The 17,444-nt window shown below is 43.3% G+C and overlaps 1 protein-coding gene across 3 annotated transcripts in view; it reads left to right on the forward strand.

Annotated features, from left to right (window-relative positions):
• MOCS1 (molybdenum cofactor synthesis 1) overlaps positions 1-17,444 on the forward strand; it is a 1,733,254-nt gene that overhangs the window by 604,567 nt on the left and 1,111,243 nt on the right. For all 3 annotated transcript variants that reach the window (XM_044084832.1, XM_044084835.1, XM_044084843.1), the window contains exon 3: positions 17,167-17,334. In XM_044084832.1, the coding sequence (XP_043940767.1) occupies positions 17,167-17,334 (168 nt within the window). The remainder of the gene's footprint in view (positions 1-17,166; positions 17,335-17,444) is intronic.

Consider the following 17,444-nt stretch of genomic DNA (forward strand, 5'->3'; position numbering starts at 1 on the left):
GCGACCGACATTTTGATAGTAAACTATACATATATATATATATATATATATATATATATATATATATATATATATATATATATATATATATATATAAAATCTCTATAGTTTTAGACTTAGTTTTAGATAAGTGCCCTGTGTTGGTTTCTGTTTTTCTGTAGTGTTGGGCCTAAGAGTTGGCCTTGTATTTAACCACTTTCTTAGGAGTACTTTGGTAGATAATTTCTTAAGTGTGTTGTTTCAATTGTTTAAAATTATTTAATTTGATAATAGAGATGTCTGACGAGAAAGAGAAGCCACATCGAAAATCTAGCTTCAAAAAATGTCTGGATTGTGGACAAATAATGTCAGTCACTGATGGGCATGTTCAGTGTGTTTATTGTCTAGGGGCTAAACACCTCCAAGACTCTTGCAGTATATGTCGCTCCTTCTCCTCCAGGGTACTTTTAGAGAGGAGGAGGAAATTAGTGGATAGGGGTTTACTTCAGCACCCTGTCCCTGAAGCGCTGGGTGACCAGGATGGTACTAGTAGATCCTCAAAGTCTTCCAAGTCCTCAGGTGACTCGAAAGCATCCAAAAAGACAAAAAAATGGAGGGTGTAGGGTCATCAGTTCCACTGTCCTCGGAACAGAGTGTCCCTTCTGTTCAAAGCCAGCTCACCGCTTTGGAGCTAGTCTCTGAGATTCCCTTATCTCCTCTGCTCCAATCAGCACCTTCAGTGCACTCCTCAAAGTCTTCTGTCAGCCTCTCAGATATGGATATGGACCGGCTTTTATGGGCACCAGGCCTTGCTAAATTGTTGTCGGCTCTGACTCCTTCGTCTGAGCCGAAGACCATTAATCCAGACTTGACTACTCCTCCTCCGAGCCATACTGGACTTTTGGAGCTGAAGGAGCCCGACCTGATAGTTGTTGAGCCTGTGGAGCCGAGACCTGCACCGGTGTAATCGGTTCTATCTACTCGGATGTCCTCGGTGCCGACCGGGGACTCTAGGAGCTGACTCTCTCCTGTCGGGTCCGGGGAGGATAGTCATACCTATTTGTTGGTGCTGACTCTTCCTCTCAGGGCTTTGGCTCGGATGAGCTTGGCTCCTACCATGGGCTCGGAGCCCATGGCTTCGATGCGGGAGCATTGGACAGTCCTTTTGGATCAGTCTACCCCTTCTCGTCGGAGCCATGGTGTGTTCGATGCCATGAGGAGAGTCCTGTCTCCAAGGACATCAGCATCAGGTCTGGCTTCCTCCTCCCCTCAAGCACCTGTGTCTGCTCCTGCTTCTACTGGTCCACCCAAGCATAGAGACCCTGTGCCTCAAGTAGCCCACAGGGTGCCCCCTGCTCTTCTAAGACCTCCCCAGATCCCCCCACTGAGGAGTTACCCAGGAAGAGACTGTGCAAGAGGAGGGACGTGGACTCCTCATGGGAGTCTTTGACATCTGACACTGACTTGGATGAGTCAGAAGGGTCCCCTCGATCCCCCTCTGAGGATATCTCCTTTGCAAAGATATTAGAGATCGTTAATCAGAGGGGCGGTTGGCAGTCCAAAAGCACTACTAAAGACGAGTCGGTGCTCTTGAAGGCTTTCGGGTCTCAACCTTCCACTTCTTGGGTGTCTCTGCCTTATGATGAGCTCATGGATATGATCTCTCGTAAGGCATGGGAGTCTCCACAGGCCATGGAACCTGTCCCTTGGAAGCCAAATAAGTTCATCTCTGCCCCAGTGGACAAAGCCTTTTTGACTAAGGGAGTGCTTATTGATGCCATGGTGGTGGCTGCAGCCACCAAAAAAGAAACGTCTGAGATGTCCTCATCTATCCATCCTCCTAACAGAGATTCTAGGATTGTGGATAGATATGGGAAATGCATGTTTAGTTCAGCGACCTTTTCCCTTCGATCACTGAACTATTTAGCCCATTTTACTAGACTACAAAGAGATCTGAAAGAGCTAGGAGATGCTCTCCTGGGTACAGCAGCTGCAGGGGTTGCTGACAAAGTTAACACACAGCTTGCTACCCTAAACTTGATTGTGAACTTGCCCATGTGTCTCATATCTTATGCAGCTGATGGTTCGAGTAAAGCCACTAGTTCAGGCATTGCTCTGTGTAGTCAAGCCTGGATGCGTCTCTGTTCCTTTGCGGAGCCTTTCAAGTCTTCCTTTATCAACACCCCATTTGATGGCTCATCCCTGTTTCGGCCCAAGGTAAAGGAAAGTCTAACCAGGTGTGAGCAGGAAGGCAAGACTCTATCTGTCGTTGGAGTCCATGTTTCTACCCCTACTCGGCCCTATCCCAAGGGCCCTAAGGGTGGAAAAATGTGGTTCCAAAAAACACAGGGAGCCTTTCAGGACACACGTGGAGAAACCCCCTTTAGAGGCAGAGGAGGGGGTTATAATGGAAGATGTCACCCACGCGGCGGGGGGGGTTCCGCAATAGCAGGGTGACAGAGGCCAGTTCTCTGGTTATCCCTACCAGCACTCCTGAGAGGAGACCCGGCTGTCCGGCTCTGGAGGCAGTCGGGGGTTGCTTATATTTGTACCCAGAAGCCTGGCTAAGCAATAACGTCCGATACCTGGGTATAAAGCAAAATTTCCAGAAAGTATTTCATACTGTTCTCTTCCCCTACCACTCCTGTAAACAGAATCCCAGATGTTCCACCCAGTCTCAGGGAACAAGCAACTATAGAGGTCCACAAGTTGCTAGAAAAAGAGTCTTCCAGCCAGTCCCAGAAGACCAAGTTGGATTCGGAACTTACTCAACCAATTTGTAAAAAAAGAGAAGTTCCGAATGGTCACGCTTCAGGCCATTCTTCCCTTTCTAGGGAAAGGTGATTGGATGTGCTCCATCGATCTCAAGGACGCGTACTACCACATAATGATGGACAGATGCTCCAGAGATCACCTGCGTTTCTGGCTGGGAGCCAATCACTACCAGTTTCGAGCCCTGCCCTTTGGTCTCACTACAGCCCCCAGAGTGTTCACCAAATGCATGGCAGTGGTCACGGCTCACCTGAGGCAACTAGGATTCCAGGTGTTTCCATATCTAGATGACTGGCTCCTCACCGCTACCACCAGGCATCAATTGATTCAGGCAACACAATGTACTCTGACACTCAGCCACCACTTAAGTATTATAGTCAACTTAGAAAAGTCTGCCTTGTCGCCATTGCAGCATACCGTCTTTATAGGAGCAGAGTTAAATACCTCAACCACCACTCTACGTCTTCCAGTCGAAAGGGTCTCACTTCTTCTCCAACACGTCAACTCATTGGTGTCAAAGAACAGAGCTACAGCCACAGATTTCTTGAAGGTAATAGGTTTGATGGTGACAGAGTTCTAGCCATTCCACTCGCAAGGATGCATATGCGAATTCTTCAATGGCTCCTGTTCGCTGAATGGTCTTACCAGAAATTACCAATGAACCATATAATCCTCATCACAAATTCTTGCAAGAGAGACCTTCGGTGGTGGTTGACGTCTCCATGTCACAATAGGAAGACCCTTTGTGCTTCCCCCCCAGTAGCCACTGTGACCACGGACGCTTCCCTGATAGGATGGGGGGAGGGGCATTTTCAGGGAAAGACTGCCCAAGGCACATGGACGGTTCAAGAGTCACATCTGCATATCAGTGTTCTGGAGTTGAGAGCAGTACTTCCAGGACTCTCTTCCTCTAGGGACAATTGCAATTCAAACAGACATGTCAGTGGTCTGGTACTTGAACAAACAGTGTGGAACCAAGTCTTATCCCCTTTGTCGAGAAGCCCTCAGGGTATGGCAATGGGCTGTGTCATCCCAGCATTTTCTGTTAGCAATGCACATCTCTGGGAAATCCAAAGTGATAGCGGACAAGCTGAGCAGGGCAATCCTGTTGCCTCACGAGTGGTCTCTCAACCAACACATTGCGGACTTGATTTTCCGCAAATGGGGCCAGCCTTGCTGCAACCTCTTTGCCAGTCATATCAATACCAAATGCAGAAGCTACTTTGCCCTAATACCACCTACAGGACATCCCCCAAGAGATGCACTCGTACACGATTGGCCTCCGGGTCTCCTATATGCATTCCCACCAATCCCATTGATATCCAGGTTTTTACAGAAAACACAATCACTGGGAAGGACTGTTATCCTCATAGCCCCCATTGGCTTTGACAGATTTGGTTCCCTTTCCTTCACCATCATCTGCTGGAGGATCCATGGATCCTGGACCCAGTTCCAGACCTTCTGACACACCCGTCAGGGGACCTCCATCCTTCATTGCAGTCTCTAAAGCTGACTGCTTGGCTGATCCACTTCCCCAAATAACCAGGCTTCATTCACTCTCAGATGACACAAGACAAATTCTATTGTCTTCTCATAAGCCATCCACCAGAAAACTATATCACAGTAAGTGGAAAAGGTTCTCCATTTGGGCCAGTATACAAACAAATTGACCCTTTCCGAGCTCCTTTGTCATCCATGTTAGAGTTTTTGACAGTGATTTTTAAGGAAGGAGCAGCAGCTGCCACAGTTTGGGTTCATTTAGCCTCCATATCAAATTTCCACCTTGGATTCGATGGGTTAAATATTCTGGCCCATAAGTTATCTAAGGTTTTTCTCAAAGGTGTTTTTCACATGCGACCTCCTGTCAAAATCCCTTATTCTCCCTGGAATTTGAATGTCATGCTGTCTCAAATAATTCTTCCTCCCTTCAAACCAGCATCATCTTATGATCTCAAATCTTTGTCTTGGAAAACTGTTTTTCTAGTGGCCATTACTTCTGCTCGCAGAGAGTCAGAACTTCAAGCATTATCTATCAGACCTCCTTACATGATTTTCCATGCTGATAGAGTCTCTCTCAGAATAAACCCCTCCTTTTTGCCTAAAGTCTGTCAGAGTCCAATATCAATCAGGTCATTGAGTTGCCAGTCTTTTTTCCCAACCATTCCAACAAATTGGAATACATGCTGCACAAACTTGACGTACACAGACAGCTCAGATTTTATCTTGATAGAACTAAGGATATTAGAAAATCAGATCAACTCTTTGTATCCTTTTCGGAGGCCAGAAAATGTAGACCAGTGGCAAAAACAACCCTTTCAAAATGGTTATCTGATTGTATCTCATTTGTTCATGTAAATGCTAACATACCTTTGCCACACAAAGCAAAGGCTCATTCAACCAGAGCCGTTTCTACATCTTCTGCTTTTCAAGCTAAATTGCCCCTTGACAACATTTGTGCTGCAGCCACTTGGTCTAAGCCTCATACCTTTATCATTCATTACAAAGTAGATAAGGCTTCCAGGGACAGGTTTTCTTTTGGTTCCACGGTCCTGAAAAATGTACTCCCATGAGTCATCCAGGATTGCGGGTGCTAGGGACGCTACCCATCAGTGAGAATAAACAGCGAGATTTAACAACTTCACATAAAGAAGTTATGTACTCACCATAACGTTCCATGTGAGTTGTTTATCTCGCCTTTATTCTCACGTCCCTCCCTCCATCCCCCTTGGGGAGTGCTCCCTTACAGGTGTATGTGTATGTGTGTATATATATATATATATATATATATATATATATATATATATATATACACATATACACACACACACAGCAAACAAGATCTGAGGTAATTTCAGCAGTGCATCATGGGATAAGGGGCTTGGTCTCGAGCCACTGGCAAACCTTGAGCTTTGCTATAGGCCTTGTCAGAGCCGAGGATTGGCTCCGAACCCATCAGTGAGAATAAAGGCGAGATAAGCAACTCACATGGAACGTTATGGTGAGTACATAACTTCTTTTTTTGCTCCCCATTTGAAGGGCACCTGACATCTGGGGCAAGAAAAACTGATGTAATGGCATTGGCTGCATGTTTTATACCCCTGACGACCTGACGTCACTGTCAGGGATCCAGACAAGTCCCAGGAAAGTGTAGAATAGCTTGTCCTTAACATTGCTGCTATTGTTTTAGGGACAGCAAGTATGTCCCAGCAGGAGCTTCCAGGAAGGCTTCTGCATCTCAGTTGTTAAATACCCTTGAATAGTAAAATATTTACACCAATTATACTGTTTAACAAGAAATTGTTTGGGAGGGGGGATTTTAGATTGCTACAGTTAACACATTCTGATTGGTTACACATGGGATTGGTTACACATGGGCTTAGGTTGGATTTGTCATCCAAGTTCTTGTTGAAAGATAAAGGGAAGAAAAGTTTTACCCCCCCAATGTTACTGTTAATTGTGATGATGTCCTTACCTTTAGCGTAACTTCGTTCAGGACCATCCAGCGTAGGGAGCCTACATTCATCTGCACATGGTAAGCCAAACATTTTTATGTCAGTACTGCTGAGCAGTTCAAAGAAATATTTAGTTTGTGATTTTGATGTCAGGACTGTTTGTATTGCTCTACTGTCTGTAATAGTGACGCCACTCTTATTTTGTTAGTATATATTGGACAATAGTAGTGTAGATATTATTTATTTCCTGTGTTTGTTGCTTATCACAGGTGATCTTGACAGTGGACATGTGGGACTTCTACCACCTGATGTCAGAGTATCAGCAGACTCTGTGATAATGGTGGCCTAACAGAGGCACTGTTGGAGGGTGCAGAGGTTGACTCTGATGCTGAGGTTGACATATAGTCATCCCCTGTAATTCTATTGTACACAGCCAGTAGGCCTATGCCTACCCGTTCCAGTTAGCCCCCATATATTGGACAGGTGGAGGGTAAGACAATTGATCAGGAAAGTGTGGTTACTGCAGCTTTAGTGCCTGTTGGCTGTGGCCATAGCCAAAGTGTGGGTGAGTTGCCATGCAGAAGGGTTGTTAGGGGTGCTCTGAGGAGGCTTGCTGTTCATCCTGTACCTGATCCAGGTGTCTCTTCCTATGTATGTTTAGGGCTGTCAAGGAGGCACAGACATGTCCCCATACATCCTCCAAAGAAATGCATAGGGTTGTAGATGTGGCACAGGCTGACATGCGTGAAAACCTCCACCGTGTTGCCGATTCAATGAATCAGATGAATGACATGTTGGAACAGGCTGTGTCTGCAATGGAATGTCTGCTTGGAGAGGAATAGCAGCCTCATGGGCATAGGTCAGCCACATCGTCTGCTGTTAGCCACACACACACACACACACACACACATGTAGTGAGCTTTTGGAGTCAGTGTAAGGGATGCACTACTTGTTGCCGATTCAACCACCGTGTTGCCGATTCAATGAATCAGATGAATGACATGTTGGAACAGGCTGTGTCTGCAATAGAATGTCTGCTTGGAGAGGAATAGCAGCCTCATGGGCATAGGTCAGCCACATCGTCTGCTGTTAGCCACACACACACACACACACACACACACACATGTAGTGAGCTTTTGGAGTCAGTGTAAGGGATGCACTACTTGTAATTACATGGATCAGGGAACTCAAATGTCATTAATGGGAAGCTGTTCAAAGTTCCAGGAGTATTTGTCATCACAAAATGATGGTTTATGGGTTACTTTGCCCCTGTAATAAGTTTTACATTAGTAAGACCATACGTGAACACATATGAGAAGTCAAAAATAATTTTCCTACCAGCCCTGTAGCATGCATTTTTTTCAAATATCATAATAGTGATTCAGATTTATTGAGGTTCTTTATAATGTATGTGTTGACATGTACTGATGGGTCTACTTCTAATGACCGAAAGACTACTTGCCCAAAACTGAATTTACCGAGATGACAACACTGAACTGTTAATTTACAGAACGATCACACTGCAGAATTTTTTAATGGGGAACATATGCACGTGGCCAACACTGAATGAAGAAACACCACGGTATGTAATACCCGCCCAGGTGGGGGGGGCTGTGCCCCCCACCCCCCTAACTAAAGATACCAAATCTGGGATTGCACTTTTTTTTTCGACTGTTCCTATTAGGGGTCGCCACAGCGGATCATCTGTTTCCATTTCTTCCTGTCCTCTGCATCTTGCTGTGTCACACCAACCACCTGCATGTCCTCTCACCACATCCATAAACCTTATCTTAGGCCTTCCTCTTTCCTCTTACCTGGTAGCTTCATCCTTAGCATCCTTTTCCAATATACTCAGCGTCCCTCCTCAGCACATGTCCAAACCAACGCAATCTTGCTTCTCTGGCTTTGTCTCCAAACCATCCAACTTGGGCTGACCCTCTAATATACTTATTCCTAATCCTGTCTACCTTCATCACACCCAGTGCAAATCTTAACATCTTTAACTCTGCCACATCCAGCTCAGCTGGTCTCACTCCCCTCTTGTAGACCTTCCCTTTCACTCTTGGGATTGCACTACTGTGGGGAAAAGGGCAAATTTTCCTATTTCGGCCAAGTGCATACTTTCCCTGTTAAAACAATTTAGTAGTGTGCTTGTTCATTAACAGTATGGTGGTATTGTCTTGGTAAGTTCACTTTCGGGTAAGTGGTCTTCCGATTATTAGTAGCAGACCATTCTGATTTATATTTAGATCCTCCTGATATGTTATTATATAAGGAGACTTGGTTTATTTTCACTTATGATACTTTGCAACCAAAGGTCCTTAATAATGAATTACTTATGAAATATTTAATATAACAACTTTGGAAGTATCTTGGATCCTTGTTTCATAGAAGTCAAGATATGTATATTTTTGTATTCAACTGGTTTATTGTAATTGTTATAATTATTGCTATTCTATGAACTCATTTGTTTCAACTGAATTATTTTCGCTTTATGTTTTTATTTAAATTCATACGCATTCTGGTTGTTTCTATTCTGTTTAGTAATGAATGTTTTAATTGATGAACTGTTTAAGTACTTTACTATGTTTAAAACGTTTGAACTTTGAAGGCGTTTGCCGAGGCGCTAGTTTTTTTACTCATTGTTCCTGGTTTCAAATAAAGTTGCTTTTTTGTACCAAATGATGTTTTTCTAAATATGCCATTCATTCATATTATTACACAGTACACTCCAGGTTCAACATTTACCTTGTAAATCCAGCAGTTGCAACAGTTTTAGTTCAGGGCTGACTCAGTCTGATGCTAGCAGTACACCACCATTACATGGGTAGGTGAAGGTTGTGAGCATTGCCTGACATCATTTTTCTATATGTGTGTGTGTGTGTAGGAGGAAGGTTTTATCCCCCTAGGTGCTGGGTAAGAGTGCTATGTGTTGCATCTTTGCCAGTGTGAGGGCATATTGAGCATGCCTATCTACCTACACACACAGCAGCTGCTGGTTCCCCCTTTGACTCCTCACCTGGATGTGGTTGTGATGGCCTTGCCGTTGGTGGTGGGATGTGTCCCTTCCCCTTATTGATCTTGCTGAAGCTGTTTTCTCAGGATGATGTTGTGTAACATGGCACATAGAGTGAATATTTTAGTACATGTATGCACAATGTATTGCAGGGTTCCCCAGATATAGCTAGGCACCGGAACTGCAACTTCAGCAGCCCAGACACACGCTCTATGATATTTCCAGTTTGTGCATGTGCCTCTTTATGGGATTCTTCAGCAGATGTGTGTGCATTTCTGATGGGCATCATCAGCCACAGTTCCAGTGCATAACCTGCATCCCCCAGTAAATGTCCCTGTGGGGTATCTCCAGCAGTGAACATTTGGGAGGTGTAGCAAATATGTGTGTCGTGGTAACTACCTGGGTTGCCAGCACACACAGTCAAGATGATTCCCTTGGTATTACACAGATGTTCTTTGTGTTTCACTGTTGCAGTCATCACTTTTGGGTGATCTGCTTGCAATAACTCTCACTTGGCCTGATTAACAAAGTCTTGGGTCCTGCGTCTGTTACTGTCCCTTCTTCCATGACGTCAGGTGTATAAAACATGCAGCCGATGCCATTACATCAGTCTGTTTTGCCATGCGGTACCCAAAGCAGAAGCAGTTCACAAGTGCCGGTCGGCCGACTCCTGAAATTTTCATTTTCGAGTTTCAGAACCGAAATCTTCAACTAAAGCCAAGTATCCCATTGGGGAAACTTTTTCTTGCTCCTTAGCGATGTTAGTAAAAATTAATAATTGCATTACTTGTGGAAAGCAAATACCTCATAAAGATTTTCATTCGTACTGTATTCCTTGCCTAGGCCCTGACCACAATGTACCATGCTGTCGGTTTTGTGCTTTATTTAATCAGTGCACTATCCATTGTCGGTATATTTTTGCCTCTAAATATTTTGGTTCTTGGTTTAATTATCCAGAAATGTCATTGGTTAGCCATCCGACTACCGGGATTCTGAAAAAATGCATGGATAAAGACAGAGACAGGCTGCCGAGGTCCAAAACTGCCGACGACGCTTCTCCTAAGCTAGTCGCTAGTTCTCCGGTACTCAGTGAGGCACTTTCGCAGTCCTTGATACCTGCTACTTCTGATTCGCAGGCCTCTACTGAGACCCATTCGGAGTCTGGTATGCCGCAAGATGCTTCAACTATGGAACCTGTGGATGTCTCTACCTTGGATGGGTCTGGAGCCGCTGTGCAGGCATCGGCATCTGAGGGTGTATTCAGGCCTACGGACTTGCATATTAAACCAATGCCTCCTCCTTCTTTTAGGCCTAAATCTCGAACCATGCCTAAAAAAACAACACCTAGGCCGCATGCTCAGGCCTCTATGCCTAAAAAGCAAATGATAAGAATGGCTGAAGATCTTATAACTCTAATCAGGGGAAGCCAGCCTCCCCCTTCTAAGAGACCTATGACTGAAGTTGTTTATGAATCTTCTGACTAGGATTCTGATTTTTCTGATTCTTCTGATTATCTGGATTTGACCTTAATCTACTTTTGAGGATTCTGATGCAGAGGACTCTATTCCCTCTGCTTCCCCTCCAGAGGATTTTTCTTTTGGTGAAACCTTACATACTCTAAGGGAGCATTTCCACTGGGAAAGCCAGGATTTTTCTGAGTAAAAAAAGAGGCTTAGGGATTTCTTACTCCTGCTTCAGCATAGGCCTTTAGCTATTCCTCCTGTACTAGACATTGTTGATGCTTTTTCGAAATCTAGTTTGGCCCCTGATTCTTTGCCTCCTGCTCCCAGAAAACGTGACCGATATTACAGGGTTCCTGATTCACACAAGTTCCTTTTTAAAAATCCTATTGCTGATCCAGAGGCTATTTCACAGGGACCCAAGGGCATTAAGGCTTCTACAGCTAAAAGTCCTACTCCTTCTGATAGAGACTCCAGGGCGCTGGATAGATGGGGTACGAAGGTTTACACTTCTGCAACCTTGGCCATTAGGGCTTTAAACTGCCAGTTTCATATGTTAAAGTATCAACAACATGTTATTGGATTGCTTAAACAGAAAATGATGTTGATTCCTGACTGTGCGGAAAATAAAGAATTACAGGATGTAATGCATTCTGCTGAACAGGTTGGAAAACAAACTTTGCAATGTGGATTTGATTCTTTAGAGGCCTCTTGCAGGGCTGCTGTTACTGGTTCTGTGCTCAGAAGGCATGTTTGGCTTAAGGGGCAGTCTTTACCTGATCATGTTAAAGCTAAATTGTTGGATGCTCACTTAAATCAGGATTGCCTGTTTGGCAGAAGGCTGAGGAAGTTCTTAAAAAGATGGAAGATAAAGCTAAGTCTATGCAAACTGTTAAAGATTTCTTACAAGTTCAGCCTCCTAGATTTAGTAGGCGCTGGACCTCTAAGAATTGGTCCTTTCCAGTCTCTTCAAGGTCTTCTCAAGCCAAACCCAGACATAGCAGAAACCCCAGGTTTCAGTCCCAGGGGTCACACAAGACTAAGCAGTGGGGGGTTTCTGCACCCAAAGCTGGGAGTAGTAAGACTCCCCCCTATGGAAAACAGTCTCAATGACTTGCTTCTAAAACTTCCAAGCACTTCCCAACTGAATGCTCCTTTAGGCGGAAAGATTGACCTGCAGGCCAAAAACTGGGAACTCATTACCCAGGACAAATGGGTTTTAAATATAATATCCCAAGGATACAGATTTAACTTCCACACCTTACCAACACCAAGCGGGTGGCCAGATCTACCCTCAAATAAGTGGGCAGAGGCCCAAAATCAAGTACTCTCTCTCTTAAGCATGGGGGCTATTCAGTTGGCACCAGAAGAGGAAAAGGGACAAGGGTTCTATTCGAGACTTTTCCTGGTACCCAGAAAAGGCAATACATGGCGTCCTATCCTGGACCTTTCTACTCTAAATACCTTTCTGGTGATACCAAAATTCAAGATGTTGACTCTTCACCAGCTGCTTCCTATGCTAGGCAAAGATGCATGGTTGGCAACACTAGACTTAAAAGAAGCATACCTGCACATCCCTATCAGGGAGTCTTGCCGAAAATGCCTACACTTCAAAGCAGGCTACATGCACTATCAGTTCTCTGCACTGCCCTTTGGCTTATTATCTACTGCGCCCAGGGTATTCACAAAGTGCCTACTTCCAGTCATTGCATTCTGCAGGCAACGAAATATTTAAATATGCCCATATATGGATGATTGTCTAATTCAGGCAGAAAGCCAGGACATACTTTTGAATCATCTGGCCTTTGTTCGAAGGGTACTGACTTGTCTAGGGTTCACCATAAATGAAAATAAATCACAACTGATACCCTGTCAAATTATATTTCTGGAAGCAAGCTTGGATACAACTTCCTAGATGGCTTTCCTCACGCCAGAGAAGCGGATTCATTTGACAACCTACTTCAAACAAGTGGCCACAAAAACCCAGTTATCTCCAAGGCAAATACTGCAAGCCTTGGGGTTCATGGCATCCTGCATTCTTCTAATTTCATGTGCAAGGCTTCATATGAGGAAACTGCAAAGGTATCTCAAAAGCCTATGGTGTCAACATGCACAGGATCTAGAGGCAATGATTTTTATCATACCTTGCCTATGCCTAGAGTTCCTTTGGTGAGCAGAGGCCTACCACCAAAACAGGGGACTACCATTCACACTAACCCTTGCCATCCAAACCTTAACAACAGACTCATCAGACTATTCATGGGGGGCCCACCTGGCAGGGAAGTGCATTCAGGGCAAATGGAACCCAAGTCAAATGCACCTGCATATCAATCAAAAAGGAATGTTAGCTGCATAGAACGCTTTGACAGCCTTCAGGGACCACATTCATCCAGGGCAATTAATGATAAAGACGGGCAACACCACTGTTATGTGGTACATAAACAAGCGGGGAGTACACATTCTTACACCCTCTGCAGACTAGCCATGGCATTGTGGAACACAGCCCTGAGCTATCAGGTGCATTTACAAGCTCAATTCCTGCCAGGAAAACTAAATACACTGGCAGACGAACTAAGCAGAAACCTCATGGACCCACACGAGTGGAAACTGGAACAAAGGATTTTCAACATGTTGACAAGCAAATGGGGGAGCCCAGATATAGACCTGTTTGCCTGCCCCCAAAACTATCAATTGGACAAATTGTGCACAAGGACTCCCCACAAACAAGTTTGGAAAGTGGATGATCTGTCCTTCAGCTGGAAAAACCTATCAGTTTATACCTTTCCTCCTCTGCCTCTGCTCTCCAAAGTACTATTAAAGATCAAACAAGACAAACCAAGGATGATTTTTATTGCACCAGACTGGCCACCGCAACACTGGTGTGTACCCCCTCTTACACAGTGTGTCACTGTGGGCCCCATGGCACCAGCCTCAGACTCCTACTCTATTGTCTCAGCAGGAGAACCAAATGCTGCATCCTCAACTTCAGACACTGAATCTAGCAGCCTGGCTAATTACATAATTTCTCATTTACCATCCTTCAGTAAACCAGTGCTGGATATCATTTTAGAGGCAAGGAGGCCTAGTACCAGAAAGTCTTTGCTGGAAAATGGAAAAGATTCAGTGCCTGGAACCAATCTCAAGGGATGAGCACAACAGTGCCCAATTTACCTCAGATCTTACAATACTTAACTGAGATGCTTCATAAGGGCCTGTCTTTCTCCTCCATCAAAATTCACGCCTCTGCCGTCTCGGCTCATAACACAGAACCCACCCCTCTTCTCTCATCCACTGCTTAAGCAGTTCCTCAGAGGGGCCAAAAATCTACGACCACCCAGGAGAGCTCCTACTCCAGCCTGGGACCTCAACTTTGTATTGGAAAAGCTCACCCTTCCTCCCTTTGAGCCAGCTGCCACTGCGGACTTAAAATTTCTTTCTTGGAAAACAACTTTCCTTTTAGCAATCACCTCAGCAAGAAGGGTTTCTGAATTACAGGCCCTTATGGCAGTGGAGCTTTTCATCATCTTTCATGCGGACAGGGTGTCCCTCAGGACTAATCCCTCCTTCATGCCCAAGGTGGTATCCAGTATGGCCCTTGATCAGTCCATACATTTGCCAACCTTCTTTCCTAATCCACAGAACAAAGGGGAACGGATTCTACACTCCTTAGACGTGCCCAGACAACATAGATTGTACTTGGACAGAACTAAACCTCAAAGGAAATCTGATCAACTGCTGGTGGCATTTGCTGCAGGGGCAGAGGGGAAGGCTATTTCAAAGCAAACCATTTCCAATTGGATAGGCCATTGCATTTTTTTTTGCTACAAACACCATGGAAAACCTATCCCACAGGGGATCAGACCCCACTCTACCAGGGCTGCATCTACCTCTACAGCCTTTCTCAGAGGCATCCCTACCAGGGACATCCTAGAAGCTGCTACTTAGAGTTCTGTACATACTTTCACCAAGCATTACCATCTGCCAATTTTCTCTAAATCCAGAGCTGGCTTTGCCACTTTAGTCTTGCAGGGCCTTTTAGCTGGTCCTAATTCTATTTAAATTCCTCCTCCCATCCTTAGCTTTGGGAATCTACCCAAAAGTGATGATTGCAACATTGAAACACGAAGAACATAGTGTGCACTTACCATAAATGTAGATGTTCGTGTGTATTCATTGTTGCAGTCCTGGTTACCCTCCCTCCAGCCCCCTTCTTTTTCTTTTTTGGATATACCTCTACTTTCCTTTACTATCTTCAAAAGCTTTTTGGTGTATTTGCTTTTTTGTTGGAGGTATAACCTTGTATATTTATAGATTTAATTGCTTCTCATTAAGGGGGCACCTGACATCTGGGGCAAGAAAAACTGATGCAATGGTGTCAGCTGCATGTTTTGTACCCCTGATGATCTGACGTCATGGAAGAAGGGACAGCAACCCTTGCAGGACCCACGACTTTGTTAATCAGGCTGACTGAGGGCTACTGCAAGCAGATAACCCAAAAGTCATGACTGCAACAGTGAATACACTCGAGCATCTACATTTATAGTAAGTGTACACAACTGTACTTTATAACCCCTCTATATTCGTCACTAGTCATGCCCAAAATCGAATATAACGGCCCTTTTGGCAGGTACCATACAAAGCACCTGCAGCAATTGGAGAGACCTCAGAGGTTTCTAACTAAGATCGTCAAGGGACCGCAGCACTTGCCTTACACAGACTAGCTAAAATCCCTGTCACTATACTCTGTATCGTATAGACTTCTTAAGTGGGATAGAGTAACAAGTGCAGAATGTGACATTTACAAGGAGATGTTAATTGCTGTTTTGCCTAGAATATTGCAGTAGTTCCTGACTCAGAATGTTGCATCATTTGCTTTTATTAGTGTTAATCTCTGGCAGTTTCGTTTTTTTGTGAACAGGATTTGCAAAAATATTTCTTACGAATTCTTACTTCATTTGTTCTTGAAATGACTGTGTTTTGGTCAAAATTCTGTGTTCATTTTCTGTACATTATATGTCTTTATTCTGAAACTAAGCCCCTCTTCCTGGAAAAAAAGGAATGCTTTCCTTCAGTAGTTACATGCATCTTTGTGGTTCAGTGCCTTTTTCTATGTGTCTTTATATAATTTTTATATTGCTTTATATATTTTTGATTCATATATAACGAAGCACTATTTTTTCTTCCTGCACATTACCTGAGTTGCACAGCAATGTCCTTTGTATTGAGCACAGCTCAGAAGACAGCATCTCTAGATCCTGATTTGAGGAAAAGTGGAAATCCTTAAAGCGTTCTGCTGATGGAGAACTGATTTTGCACACTATGTGTTATTAGTCATATAAAATACTGAATGCAAAAAAGATGAAATTGGAAGTAACAATACCTTTCAAATGCATCTGATTTGTGTCATATTTTATCCTGTCCCTCGTAAAATATTTGAATCCATGGTAAATCACTCCAGGGGTACAGTTGGTCAATAATGCCAGTCATTAAAGTTTTATACTTATTGTTCAGAAAATGCATTTTGATACAAAACCTGTAGTTGTATTAACATTTTAAAGGTCATGTCTAATGGTGTGAAACAACCTTTTTTTTTTTTTTTTGCTGCATAAAAGTGTGTGCATGCATCATAGATATGAACACTTTTTAATGCAAAAAACAAATATAGTTCTGAATCTTTTTTTTTTGTAAATAAAATCATTTCAAAAATTGCTTCCAGATGTGAAAATCTCAAAGTACACAACCATATTTATGGCATTAATAATTATGGGAGGGCAGAAAATGCTTGCTTCACTTTGGGTGATCAGCTGGAATTATGCTGGGTTAGCTTGGGAAAGTATTTGGGTATTAGTTATGTAATTGCCAAACTGTTAAATTAACAGTTTGGCAAAAACATTATTATTATTTGGTTAATTTTTGCCAAAGTGTTACTATAATAGTTTAGCAGTTACATAACTAATATACTGTTACTTGCTAACCTGGCATAATTAGAACTGGACACCCTAAGTGACATAAGCACCTCCTGCCTGCCCATAAATATTAATACAGTAAATATGGCTGTGTACTTTGACTTTCACGTTCAGAAGCAAACCTTTAAATGCAGATTTTTTTTTAATGCAACAAAATAAACTTTTATTTTAACACAGAAAAGTGTTTGCATGCATAAAGATTAACATGAGCACTTTTTTGTGTGAAAAGGATTGAAATGAATTAGGGCAATGTTTAAAAAAGTCCCTGATTTGGAGCCTTTGTCCCCCTATTATTTTTTGCTTTGTCCAGAATTCTTAAGCAAAGCTGTTGAGAGGTATGATACAGATACATTAGCAGTTCAAGAAGCCTTATCAGAATCCAGAAGTATAGTTAGTTCATTGTAAAAGCTAATGAGTTTGAAATGGTGACTGTTTTAAATTCTGAATTATTGTTTTCCAATTTTTTTTGTAGTATTTCATCTGAGTTTAGACATTCCTTTTCTTTTCACTCTTCTATCTAGGTCAGTACTGCATGCCAGAAGAAGGTGTATCATTAACCCCTAAACCTCATCTTCTAACGACAGAGGAAATCATTACATTAGCAAAGCTGTTTGTAAAAGAGGGGGTCAATAAGATTCGTCTGACTGGTGGGGAACCACTCATCAGACCTGATATTGCATACATAATAGGTGAGTAGAGTACTTTGACATTGTGATTTCCAACTGATTCCAGTGTCTGAATGGTGCGGATCTTTTGTTATGAGGTATTGCTTGTAAATATGTTTTAGAACTGTAACCCA

The sequence above is a fragment of the Protopterus annectens genome, chromosome 1.part1 (genome assembly GCF_019279795.1).
Source record: "Protopterus annectens isolate FY-2018-M chromosome 1.part1, PAN1.0, whole genome shotgun sequence".
Classification (NCBI taxonomy): domain Eukaryota; kingdom Metazoa; phylum Chordata; order Ceratodontiformes; family Protopteridae; genus Protopterus; species Protopterus annectens.